Source organism: Alexandromys fortis, unplaced genomic scaffold, assembly GCF_014885135.2.
Source record: "Alexandromys fortis isolate MF-2015 unplaced genomic scaffold, M_Fortis_MF-2015_v1.1 scaffold_252, whole genome shotgun sequence".
Classification (NCBI taxonomy): Eukaryota; Metazoa; Chordata; class Mammalia; order Rodentia; family Cricetidae; genus Alexandromys; species Alexandromys fortis.
Genome location: NW_026068127.1, coordinates 1,030,051 through 1,043,223, shown reverse-complemented (window position 1 = coordinate 1,043,223; position 13,173 = coordinate 1,030,051). Strand labels below are relative to the sequence as shown.

The window sequence follows — 13,173 nt, the reverse complement described above, 5'->3', positions numbered from 1 at the left end:
TTTTCCCCCAGTCCTGGTCTCTCCTGGTAAGTCGTCTTTCCTATCAGCAGTACATACAGAGGGTCTAGGGAGCAGGAGAATGCCAAAGATGACGCAGGCGGCCCTTGTCTACTCCTTTGCCTTCTCAGAGGCAGCCACTCTGGATCCTTTTAGATGTGTCCGGCAATCTTACTTTATGTTCCTGTAACTCCTACTTCTGCACATATGAACACTTCTTGATCCCTCTATATAGATATTTTTCATTGATTTTTCTCCTTAATAGATTCTCTTTTGAAACATTATTACATTTATGTGTGTGTGTGTGCGTGTGCGTGTGTGTGTGTGTATCCACACACCCTGGCATGTGTGTAGAGGTCATCTTGCAGGGGTCAGTGCTCCCCCTCCCCCATGGTGTTAGACTCAGGTCATCGGGCTTGGTGGCAAGCACCTTTATCCCCGGAACCACCGGAAGCAGTTTTTGTAGTAGGCTTATATTATATTATTATATAATACCTTTCCAGCACCAATTTAGAGATGTCTATTGTGCTTACGTTCACATATATAGATGTCTGTTTCTAACAGGCATAATAAAAAAGGCCATGTTCTGATTCCCTGAACCTATGGATATATTGCCTCACATGATCAAAGGGACCTGGCAGAAGTGATTAAAGACCTTGAAATGGAGAGATTATCCTGGATTATCTGAATCCATCACTGTAGCCACGAGGGTTCTGAGAAGGAAAGATGGAGGCAGGAGCAGAGTGTCAGTGACATGACAAGAGGACTGATGACCAGGGATAGGTTGGAGATGGAAAGGGACCTCTAGAAGCTGGCACAGTGGGAAAGTGGGTTCTCCATCCTAGAGTCTGTAGGAAGGAAAGCAGAACTGCCAGCACCTTGGCCTTAGCCTTAGGAGAACCACTCTGACTTCTAATGCTCAGGCTAACAGATAAGAAACCTGTTCTTTTAAATAACTAATTTTGTTACTATGTCAATGTGACTTATTCACAGCTGAGCCTAGTTAGTTTCGTTTTCATTTTTCCCTGTAGTTAGTAGTTGCCTTGTTTTCTTTTCCTTCCTTCCTCCCTCCCTCCTTCCCTTCTTCCTTCCTTCCTTTCTTTGAGACAGGGTTCCTCTGTGTAGCCTTAGCTATTGGAGCTCACTCTGTAGCCCAGGCTGGCCTCAAACTCAGAGCTCCACCGGCCTCTGCAGCCCTGCGCTGGGATTAAAGGCGGGCCTTGTTTCCTTGATTTCTTCCACTGCTCACCTGATAACCATCAGCTTGATTTGCAGAGAGACAATAGCCGTGGCTTGGCTTCCTTAGAGATCTGTACTCACTCACCCCAGTCAGGTCCACTGTTCTCTAGGCACGTGGCTGTGATGGCTGACACGTGATGCTCCTTTGCGGTGACCCTTGGCACTCCCCCCACCTGTTGGCTTTCCTCCTGCTAGGCTCGTCCGCCTGGTTGGAGTGTGTTCTCTAGGACCCGTGACTCCATACTTCAATCCAGGCTGCACCTGGGTCTGGCTGTAGACTAGGACTAGAGGAAGTCTCTACCACTGGTCTGGTCCAGCGGCCGGTGGCATCGCCTAGCAGGCCTGCACCTGATTCAGGGCATTTCTGTGTAGTTCCTTTAGCTTCACAAAGAGCCCTTCCCCTTGTCTCGTGCTGGTTCCCTGCATTCTAGACTTTTTCCCAGCTTCTTTCCAATGGAGTGTGAGACCTGGTGTGGCCGAAAGTGTCTATTCTAGTCTCCCACTGAGGTGATGAGATGACAGAGTGAGCACCCTACCAGGAGAGGTGAGCTCTGTTTCTTTTCCTTTGCTCCCCCCCAGGCAGTATCTTACCTTGTAGACTTGACTGACCTGAAATTTGCTATATTGATCAGACTGTCCTTAAACTCATAGCAAGCCTCCTGTCTCAGCCCCCCAAGTAGCTGGGATGACAGTTATACACAAGCCATGTCCACTTTTTTTTTTTTTAAAAAAAAAATGAACCACTTCTATTAAATAATGAATATTTTTCTACACGCAGGTTTGGGTGCACATTGTCAGATATTTTGGCAAGTGGGTGCATGTCTATGTGTATGTTCCGTGTTCCTAGGTGCATGTATGTGTGTTCAAGTGTGCACATGTGTGTGTATGTGGAACACTGCCTGACCAGCAAGCTTCTGGCAGTTCTCTCCACCTCCATCTCCGGGGACAGGTGTGTGCGTGTGTTCCTGCACCTGCCCAGCTTTTACGTGGACTCCTGGGATCTGAACTCCCTGATATGCCTCTTCAACCAGCACCCCACCCAAAGAGCCCCTCTGCTGCCTGCATTGTGGCGGTTCAGTACTCTGGGTAACGTGCTCATAGGTCAGGGACTGGCATAGCCGTCATGTCAGGCATCACCCACGCTTTGTGTTAGGAACAGTCAGACTCCTCATCGCTGTCCCATGCTGCAGAGCTTGGAAGTTCCTCCTCGCGAACCTGGGAGATGGCTCAGCAGCTAGGAGTGCTTGCTGCTCTTGCAGAGGCCCTGAGTTCTGTTTCTGGTACCCACCCATAGTTGCCCTGGGACCCAGTTCCTGGCGATACAGCACCCTCCTTTGGCCTCTGAGGGAGCCCACACATGTGACATACATAATCACATGTATACAATACACATTAAAACAAATTTTTTGGGCCGGGTGGTGGTGGCACACGCCTTTAATCCCAGCATTCGGGAGGCAGAGACAGGCGGGTCTTTGTGAGTTCGAGTCCAGCCTGGTCTACTAGAGCTAGTTCCAGGACAGGCCTCAAAGCTACAGAGAAACCCTGTCTCGAAAAACAAAAATAAATAAATAAATAAAACAAACTTTTTTAAAAAAGTTACTACTAGCTGTACCCCGGTACCCACTAAGCATCTTTTCTCATCCTCACACGCCTCCTCCCTCCTCTGGTAACTGCTACTCTATCCTTTATTCTGTGAGACTAACATATAAAACAGCTTTCTCCTCTTCCCTGAGGCAGGGTCTCATAGTAGCTCCGGTAGGCTCAGAACTTGCTATGTAGTCCAGACTGTCCTTAAACTCACAGAGATCCGCCTGTCTCTGCCTCCCAAATGCTGGGATTAAAGGCATGTGCCACCCTGACTAGGCAAACTTTTACATGTAAATAATGCCCTGTGGCATGCCTGATTCCTTTTTCTTTCTGTCTGTCTTCCTTCCTTCTTTTTTTCCCCCAAAACACAGTTTCTCTGTGTGACAGTCCTGGCTGTCCTGGAACTCTCTTTGTAGACCAAGCTGACCTTGAACTCATAGAGTTCCGCATCGCCCGGCCGATCTTTCGTCTCTTTTGGATATGTGAGGCTATGATAGTGGGCTAGTGAGATCCTGCATCATATGATAAATTGTTTCATTTCTAGTTAGCCACTGAGTTTTGTATTTCTACTACCATGATCTTGTATTTCTAGAATTTTTTTTTTTTTCGAGACAGGGTTTCTCCGTAGCTTTTGGTTCCTGTCCTGGAACTAGCTCTTGTAGACCAGGCTGGCCTCGAACTCACAGAGATCCGCCTGTCTCTGCCTCCCGACTGCTGGGATTAAAGGCGTGCACCACCACCGCCCGGCTAGAAGTTTTTTTTTTTCAAAGATGCATTTTTTTTTTTTAGCACTGTGTAAGTATGTGTGTCTGTGTATGTGGATATACAAGGAAGCCAGAGGTGTCACATTCCCAGAAACTAGGGTTACAGGTGGTTGCAAGCCAGTTGATGTGAATGCTGTATAGGCAGGGTTTTCTGTCCTACCAGCCTGCTCGCAAATAATCACACAGAGACTTGTTATTAATTATAAATACTTTGCTGATAGCTTAGGCTTCTTACTAGCTAGCTCTTTCAACTTAAATTAACCATATCTCTTACCTACGCTCTAACACTTGGAAGTACGGCATGCTTATCTCCTGCTTCCTCTGCATCTGGCTAGCAACTCCACCCTTCTTCCCAGCTGAACTCTGTCCTAGTTAAGAGCAGTGGACTCTCTTGAGCCGTGCATCTCTCCAGCCCCTAGAAGTTCTTTCTGTTCTCTAACTTTTCTTTTTCAGTAGCATCACCTTTTTGTTTTGTGGACATCTTTTCTGTTTTGCCATGTTCATGTTGCCAACTTTGTGTTTTGTACTACACAGTTTGATGTTGTTCATTCTGGTCCCTGTCTTCCAAGTCAAACGCTTTCCTGAAACATCTATTGGCCTTTAGTTGACCTTTCTAGATTAAGAACAGGGATTGCAGGAGGCAGAAGCAGACAGGGCTCTGTGAGTTATAAGTTAGCCTCATCTATATAGCCAGTTCCAATCCAGCAAGGGCTACACAGTGAGACCCTTTCTCTAAATAAATAAGTGATAAACAGGGAACTGGCCAGTTGTGATGGTTCATGCCTGAAATCACCGCTCACATGGTAGAAGCAGAAAAATCTTTAGTTTGAGGATATCCTAGGCCATATAGAAAGGTCCAGGCCAGCTTGGGCATTATAATAAGATCCTGTCTCAAAAATAAAACAAACAAAAAGCTAAAATAGACAACCGCAACCAACTAACCTAGAGAAGTTGTTTGGAAGCTTGGCCTGAAGGCTGTCAGCTCTCAGATCCACACTGGTGGATGCCCACTGTGGTGCTCACACTGGTGGACAGACAGGCAGTCCTGGCCCCATTATGGTGCTGATGTAAGAGCTGCATCCTTAGGCCTTTGCTCTTGAGGAGATCTGGGCCTGGCTGCCGCTGTTTTCCAGCCCAGTGGAGGACGAGCCTAAGAATCTCATCAGTCTTGAAATTTTGTTTGTAATGTCTTTTCTCCTGTTCGGCCTGTTCTTGTCATTTCACATCTTCCTTTAAAAGAGAAGATCTGTCTGGAGGCTGAAGAAGGTGGTAAAATGTGGAGGCTAGTTGGAATTACAGCTCTCCATAGGCATGGTGGCACACACCTGTAATCTCAGCACCTGGTGGTGGAGGCAGGAGGATCAGAAGCTCAAATTCTCAGCTGTGTAAAAAGCTTGTGGGCAGCCTGAGCTATGTTAGACCCTCTCAGAAAACAAAATGGCAACAAGGAAAGCTTCTGTCCAGACAGTTCAGTTAGTGGGGTTCTTGGCATGTGCCACAAGGGACCAATCAGCCGTGGTAGACAGACTGATAAATCCCAGCACGTGGAAGGTGGAGGCAGAAGGATCAGGAGTTCAAGGATGAGCGTTTCCCTGCTAAAGACAGACTTATTTGTGTGTGCATGTGTGCACACCAGTGCCTGCAGAGGCCAGAAGAGGCTGTTTTGAGGTACCTAGTGTGGGTGCTGGGAACCAGGGTCCTCTGGAAGAGCAGCGAGTACACTAACTGATCAGTCTCTCCAGCCCTAAGGATGAACACTTTCATGGTGGTGTTACACACACATTCTTCAGGGTCTCTATGGACGTGAAGAATTATTGAGGGGAAGAGAAAAGTTGCTGGTGGTGATGGCTGAGCTCATAGTGAGGATTCCTGTTGGGGAGCCTTGGCCTGAATGAGGAGGACGCTGGAGGTGCTGGGGACTGCCAGAGACTGAGGCAGGCTCTGTGCCTGCTACTAGCTTGGGACGATGGCCCAGGAGTTCGCGGCCCCTGTAGCCAGGGTAACTTAAGAGAAGAACGTGGCTCTCGGGAGCAGGTGGGCAGTGCTGTGTGCAGGCTTGCACCTTGGCCGCTAAGTGGGGTCTTGCCTGGTCCCATGCTAATGATTTCAGAAGTTCAGATAATGCTGAGGGATTTTGAGATCTCCAGAGAAACACGAAGGGACCGAGGTGTGACCCAGGACCACCGTTTTCTGTGATGACCTTTCTTGAAGCTCGCTTGTCAGGGATGTGGGTGGCCCGAGAGCATTTCCTTCCTTTCCCTTTCCTGCGTGACTGCCCTTGTGGCTGGTGCCCTCTGCTGTTCTGCCTTTCCTGCCCACCCCCTCCCTTCCCCCCTCTGGTCAGGGACTCCTCTCCCAGAACCCGAGTTCAGGTTCTCTCTGGACCATGGCTCAGACTAATTCCCATTGCTTGCTTTGTGCCTCGGCTGTGTCCTTTGTGGGGCACTTGAAGGTACCTCTCTATTCTGCTGGCAGCTCTTCTCCTGTTGCCCGTGAGGCCCCAATAGCCGGGCAGGTGGGAACCAGGTGACATCCTAGGACTCAGCTAACCCAGTCAGGACCTTATCTGCTGGCTCTGGGGCCAACATTCTTTCCCACTGACCTCCTCGGTACTATCAGCCACTTCTCAAGGCTTTGATGTGTGTGAATGGAAGGGACTGTGATCACAAGGGCAAGCTAGGATTTGGGGGAGGACTCATTGACCAATGGCAGCAGGAAAACCTCTTGGAGTACAGGGTGGGATCTGTTTTCCTTTTATTGCTGTGGAGAGCATTTTCTGTAGGCTTGGGGATAAGGGGGGGACTTAGCTTCCAAGAGCACTCAGTCCCTCAGGGTTCAGTCATGAGATCTGGCTTGCACCTCAGACATAACCCAACTGTTTGAGCCTTAGCTTTAACAGTAAACTAAGAAAGTGTTTGGAGTTTTCCGAGTGAGGTGTGGTGTCACGGTGTGCAGCCACTCTCTTCATTGCCAGCCACTCTCTCAGGTATTTGGGCAGCCAACCTTCACAGAACCCAGTACCTAGCCAAGCTTAGTGCTGTCGGGATAAGATGCCGCCTCCCTGGAGCCTGCCTAGCTAGGGTGCCGTTGTTGGACATAGCCTCTTCTTGGTTTTTAACCTCTGAGGCCTTTTCTCTCCTGGCTCTGAAATAGCCCCATCCCGCTCCAACTTCCTCCCACCACTGCCAGTGCAGAGCCCAAATTGGGGCACCCACCTCCCAAGTGGTCACATCCTTAGGGAAGAAACAAGTCCCTTGGGAAACACAAGCCTGGGCGGTCTCCCGCTCCTGGTTTTCCAGGGAGCCCTAGCAGAGGGGGCTGGGAGGAAAAGCCCAACAGGGAGGGGAGCTGGGAAGCAGAACAGGGAACTGGAAGGGGAAGGGTGTGGGTGGGCTCCGATCCAGCCTACCTCCTACTCTCCCACTGCTGCCAATCCCCTCCCGGGCAGGCACACACTCAAGGCAGGGGCTTGGCGCTGTCTCTTAGGTGGGGGAAGCAGGAACCGCCGCGTGTGTCTCGGAGTGAAGGGGTTGATTTGTCGCAGTAACACACCCACCCTGAGCTGTGGCCTGAGGCTCAGGCTTTGTTATTTCACTGGCTTGCGGCCCACACCTGGAGGAGGAAGAAAAGCCCCTAAAATACAGCTGAGTGTTCTCAGGCCCACCAGTTCTGAGGCAAATGGGGCCACTAGAGGGGCTTGCAGAGAGCACTCGCCTGCCTTTCAGTGAGGCTATGGCGAGTCCAGCAAACCTGTATCCCAGCACAGCCTGGGCTAGGACCTCAGCTTTGTTAGTGGGGTGCTGGTCCCGGGCAGGCTGAGCAAAGTGACATTCATTTCACTACATCCTGTGGCTGTTGCTCACTTCCTCCTCCACTCGAGGAGCAGTGTGGGGGTGGGGGGGTCGGGTGAGGACAGATTAGAAGGAAAATGTAGCTGGGCTAGGGGCCTCTGGTGACTGGGGTTTCCCAGGGACTGGCTGGGGTGGGAGGGAGGGTTGCGGAAATGTTCAGGGGGGAAGAAAAGCAGAGAAGGGAGGAGCGGGAGGTTTCTGGAAGTCCCAGAAGTGGCACACATTACACCTTTGAGTTTCTGAAAGGGATTGTCATAGTCTCCAGGCCCTCAGAAGAGGTGGAGTCTGCCTCAGTTTCTCACGCTGGGGCGAGAGAAGAGAGGTCAGAGGCCCGGCTGGCCCTGGGCTGGAGTCCTGGGAAGGACCCGACTGTTCCCTGCTGATGAGCTTCTGTTCTCCACAGGCAGAGCCACCTGAAGGCCAGCGCAGAGGCAGCAACTCTCCTAGGGGCTTGACATCAGGATCTATGCTTAAGTTTTAGCTCTTGCTTACAAAGACCACAAAAACTCCATCTCTGAAGCCCAGCAGCTCCACAGAACCCTCGAAGCCCCAGCCTGCCTCCTACTGCCCAGCTGCCAGCAATGCCCTCCAGCGGCCCCGGGGACACCAGCAGCTCCTCTCTGGAGCGGGAGGATGATAGAAAGGTGAGCAGCCCACTTGGCTCTTTGGGGGACCCTGTGGCTGGTGTCCAGGGAGGGAGAAGAGCCTGTCCCCACATTATGAGAGGTTAAATTCTGAGGTGAGACGGGGCTCTTAACCCAGGTAGTCCTGGTTCTAGGACCATTGTTATCACTGGTCTTTGAGCACAGACTCAAGCTCTCAGCGGCAGTGCCTCATCGAGGGGTTGTCCATGTAGGGGAATCCCAAAAACCTGGATTTCTTTTTGGATCTGCCCTGTATAATGTCAGGTAAGCCACTGCACCTCTGTGTTGGATCTGCCTGTTTCCCCGTTGTATTCAGTAGCTTTCTGGGGCACTGTAGACATGAGGTGATCAGCCCACACAGACATTCACGCACGTGGCTGTGTGCAGATGTTCAGGACCAAGTGGCATCATCAACCTTTGGAGATAATGATGTCACCACCTACCCAGGCTCCAAAGCGAGTATCGCTGGGTAGTCCTTGATGTGGCTCTAGGCCATGGAACCAGTGACTTCTGTGTTTTCAGAGTCCCATGAGAGGTGACATTTTACTAAGCTCCCGGTTGGGTCAGTAAAGGGATTTCATCAGATGGGTGGGAACCCCTGAAGGGACCACAAAAGTTACCTTGGACCTGGGGCCGGAAGCTCCAACCCTCTTCTGTGCCTCTTCGGTCAGTATCTGCACTTTACTGTCCTGCCGTTCTGAGCCTCTGGGAGAGGTGTGAGGTTTGTTCTTCTGACAAGAGCTGGCCACGGCTCAGGTGTGGGGCCCCTGAGCCCCTGAGCAAGGGCAGCAGCTGGGAGTCCTCTTCACCTGTACTTGGCTCCTTCCTGCTTCGTTCATCCTTAATGTGCATGTGTGTTTCTGTGTTCTTGGTGTGTTCCATCATCGTTCCTTTGTCCTGGTGACAACCCTTGAGGCATGTGAGGTAAGACAGGTGGCCCTGATTTACAGAAGGGGTTGCTGAGCTTCTGGTAAGCCCAAATGGGGATCTGGTCTCTTGACTCCTGGATCTTACCTTACCATAGCCACCCATAGTCTTGATGTACACAAGGGTCCCACCCCCAATATACACACATACAGATAGGTGTGCACACAAAAAGTCCCAGGGCCCCAGCCTGCAACCCTGCACATTGCTCTGTGTGTGTGTGTGCGTACGTGTGTATGTGTTTGTATGTGTGTGTGCATGCGTGTGTAGACATATGTACTGACAAGGCAGGAATCATCTGTGCCTCTGAACTGGATTCTTGGGACCTCTCAGTTCACCCACCCCCCTCTTTTGTACACGGTCTTACGCAGTTCAAGCTGGCCTTAAAGCTGGCCTTAAATGCCCTATTGTAGCAAAGAATGACCTTGAACTCTGATTCTCCCATCTCTACCTCCTGAGTGCTGGACTAGGCTTGTGCTACTTCAGCTGGCATATGCAGTGTTCAAACCCAGCCTAGTGTGTGCCTGGCAAATACTCTGCTTACTGGGCGACATCCCCAGCCCTCCAGCCTCTCCCTTCTGACCCCATGGGAAATGACTAGACAGTCTAAGTTCCCTGCAGGCTTCCTCAATTCCTCTTGCTCTGAACTCCAACAGTGCACAGATTCTTAGTCTCCCGTATTCTGCAATGGCAGCTGTGCTATAGCTAATTTCCCCTTTCCTTGGGCCTGGCTTTGTGTCTCTGCTAGACTGGGTGACACTGAGCCTCCTCTGCCCTGGCTCCACGCTCTGATGGATGCTGACACCCCTTCACATACTTCAGACACCCGCACAGATGGGGCAGACTCCTGTTGTTGGACTGTGCACCCCATCCTGCAAGGCAGGTGGTCTCTGTATTGTGATAATTCCGCATGGAGCAGAGGAAGAGCACTAAAAGGAGTCAGAAGTCCCAGGCCCCAGCCCTGGGGCTGCCACTTGTGGGAGATGTGACTTCAGGCTCTCTTCAGGCTTGTGTTTGCTCAGCTGGAAACTGGGGATAGTGACTCCAGCCTTGTCTGTCTTACAGGGTGCCTGTGGAAGTCAGATGAGGTCACGGGCAGGGAACTGCCCTGCAGACAGCAAAGTCTGGTCCAATTATGAGGGATTACGATTGCTATTATTATCTACCCATAGTAACTACTCTGGCTCGGGTGGCAACAAGCACACACCCAGCCCTAGATCCCGGGACTGATAGAGCGAGCATACTCACATACTGGCAGGGGCCATTATACCAAAAGATGACAGCAATCTGGATAGACAAAGGCTGGGGCCTGGCTGGGCCTCCTTTCTAACCACCTACACCCACAGCACATGTGCTGGCTCACCTGGCACCCCTCCCTAGCACCTATGGACTGGCTCCAGCTGCAGCTCACAGACACCTGGTAAAGGCAGGTAGAGACACTGACAGTTGCCATAATGGTCCTTAAAAGCCAGCCTGGGGTAGGGACATTGTGTAGCTGCATATGGGGGACATGGACTTTGCTCTATAGCCAAAGAACCTCCAGAGGTGCCGCAGACACCTGGCACAATGGAGCCAGCTGCTGAGCCTGAGGGCAGGGGTGAGGCTCCTGCTGGCCCTTTCATTCACCAGCCCCACCTGCTTGTCTAGCCTTATCCTTGCTGCCTCCAGATAGCATTTGTGCCCTTCCTGGGCCCTGCTTTTGCCTCCTCTCTCCTGCTGGCTGCTTCCTCGATCACCCTCCTCTCCAGGAAAGCCCTGACTGTACTCTCATGGGTTACAGTTTGCAGGAGACCAGCGTGACTCAGATGTGACTCCCAAACCAACCGCTCAGCGTCCCCTGCCAACATGTGGGAACTGCATGGTGCAAGCCCCTGCCTGACCTGCAGAGTTGAGAGCTCTGGGGAAGGGACCCTAGGGGTCTGTTGCCCACAGCCCGGGAGGGTGAGGTCTACAGCCCTTCTCTTGCACATGATTGCCCAGGGTCTGCAGCGGCATGAAGTAGAAAGAATGCCATGGATGGGAGCCAAGAGGCATGAGACTCCACCAGGAGCCCAGGGCCAGACAGGTGGGGTGCAATTGAGGTGAAAGACAAAAGGGGCTGTGCTTGCCTCAGAGGACACAGAGGGGACTATAGAAGTAACCCCATTCTTGCATTTTGCCATCTATGAGCTGGGCAGGGGTTGCTGCTTGGGGAGGCTGAGAGCAGAGGGGCTCATGGGGGGATTGGGAGCAGTGCATTGGTAAGTGAGTCTATAGCACAGAGCTGGGGCTCTAAGAGGTAAGTAGAGAGTCAAGAAACTCAGGGGAAATGGAAGTATGGAGGGGAAGGAACAAGAACATTCAGGGGCTTCCTCAGACCCTGCATATGAACTGGAGTAGGCAGGGTCTAGGCCCTAGGCTCTTTCCATTACCTGCCTGCTTCCTTTGCTCTGGCTTCAGACACTTTGTGGCCAAGATGCATTGAGCATTGATTGTTTGCTAGATACACCACATGGATTATTTTATTTCTTACAGTTACCCCAAAGGCACTGATATTCTTAGGATAGTCTCTTATTAAGAACTAAATTGAAGCTTGGAAATGCTAAGCCACTGGTCTGAAGTCTCCCAGGGTGCTATTCAGGGTCCTCCCAGATGAAGGGGGGTGGAGTGAGCTGCGGCTTCCAGCTGTGCTGCCCAGAAGTGTTGCCTGGGTTTCTCCTGCTGCAGATTCAAGGGTGTTCATTTACAATGAAAGTAGAGGGTTTGTGTAGCTCTTCCCTTGTGGATGTCAAAGGCACTTCTGCTCCCGTAGGAATGTAGACACATACACACGCATGCACACACGTGCGCACACACACACACAATCTTCCTCATTGCAGACACTACTATGAGCATCCCACTTCTCCACATCCCTTACTCTTTGGATGTATTGTTCTTTTTCTTCCTCCCTCCAACCCTGTCTTCAGACTTCCTTACCTTTCCAGGAGCTTCTAACTCAGCTCAGTTCCACAAGTCTGCAAGGTAGACCAGATGGTCCTGGAGGACTAGTGAAGGACAGGGATAGGAGGGAACAAAGATGGTAAGGCCATGCCATGGCAGTCGGGCCGGTCATCAGGCAGCTTACCCCTCCTGCCCTTCCTGTTGTGGGGTGGAGGAGACTGCAATAGTGTGGATTTGTGCTGGAAAGTTCAAAAGTGTGTGCATGAGTGTGTGTGTGTGTGTGTGTGTAGGTGTGCATGGGGCTAAGACTAGGGCTCTTTTCTTACCTCCCTCCTCCAGCCCAGAGGCCTGGCAAGTACAGGGTTCCCTTGGCACTGAGCTCTTCCTCAGTGTGACACAGAGCTCAAGGGCATTGTTGGGTGAAGTCCTTGCCAGCCTCAAATCCTGGCTTTGTTTGCGGGTCCACAGTCTGCAGGAAAATGGAGCATTCTGGGACTCCTCTGCCTGTGTTTGCTTAGATTTCCCTCCATGCTCACTCAGGACTGGCAGCTCCTTAGGGGCTCCTCTGAAGAGCATCTCTAGAGGAGTTTTATATTTTTATTAAAAAAAATTTTTTTTGGTGTTTTGCTTGCATGTATGTCTCTGTGAGAGTGTCAGATCCCCTACGACTAGAGTTACAGACAATTGTGAGCTGCCATGTGGGTCCTGGGAATTAAACCTGGGTCCTCTGGAAGAGCAACCAGTGCTCTTAACCACTGAGCCATTTCTCCTGCCTCCTTTATTTAATTTTTTTCAATATCATTTATTTTACCGGGCAGTGGTGGCACATGACTTTAATCCCAGCACTTGGGAGGCAGAGGATCGCTGTGAGTTCGAGGCCAACCTGGTCTACAAAGAGAGTTCCAGGACAGGCTCCAAAGCTACACAGAGAAATCCTGTCTCAAGAAACAAAAACAAACAAACAAACAAAAAAACCATATCTTTAAATCGTGTGTGTGTGCATATCATGTATGTGTGTACATGCCATGTGTGTGTGTACGTGTGCCACATGTGTGTGCACATGCCACATATGAGTAGAGGTCTGGCAGCTAGAGGTGCCACATCCTCGGAGCTGGAGTTACAGCTGGTTTTGAGGTGTCTAATGTGAGAGCTAGAATTAGAACTCAGGTCCTCTGAAAAAGCAATGCACACTTTTAGCCACTGAGCCATCTTCCCAGCCCCTCACCTCCATCCCTAGAGTATTTTTAA

The 13,173-nt window shown here is 50.8% G+C and overlaps 1 protein-coding gene across 4 annotated transcripts in view; it reads left to right on the top strand.

The window, feature by feature from the left end:
• Positions 1-13,173, top strand: part of Dnmt3a (DNA methyltransferase 3 alpha) — a 109,960-nt gene that overhangs the window by 19,647 nt on the left and 77,140 nt on the right. For all 4 annotated transcript variants that reach the window (XM_050125869.1, XM_050125871.1, XM_050125868.1 and 1 more), the window contains exon 2: positions 7,842-8,082. In XM_050125869.1, coding sequence (XP_049981826.1) covers positions 8,020-8,082 — 63 coding nt within the window. In that variant the 5' untranslated portion in view covers positions 7,842-8,019. The remainder of the gene's footprint in view (positions 1-7,841; positions 8,083-13,173) is intronic.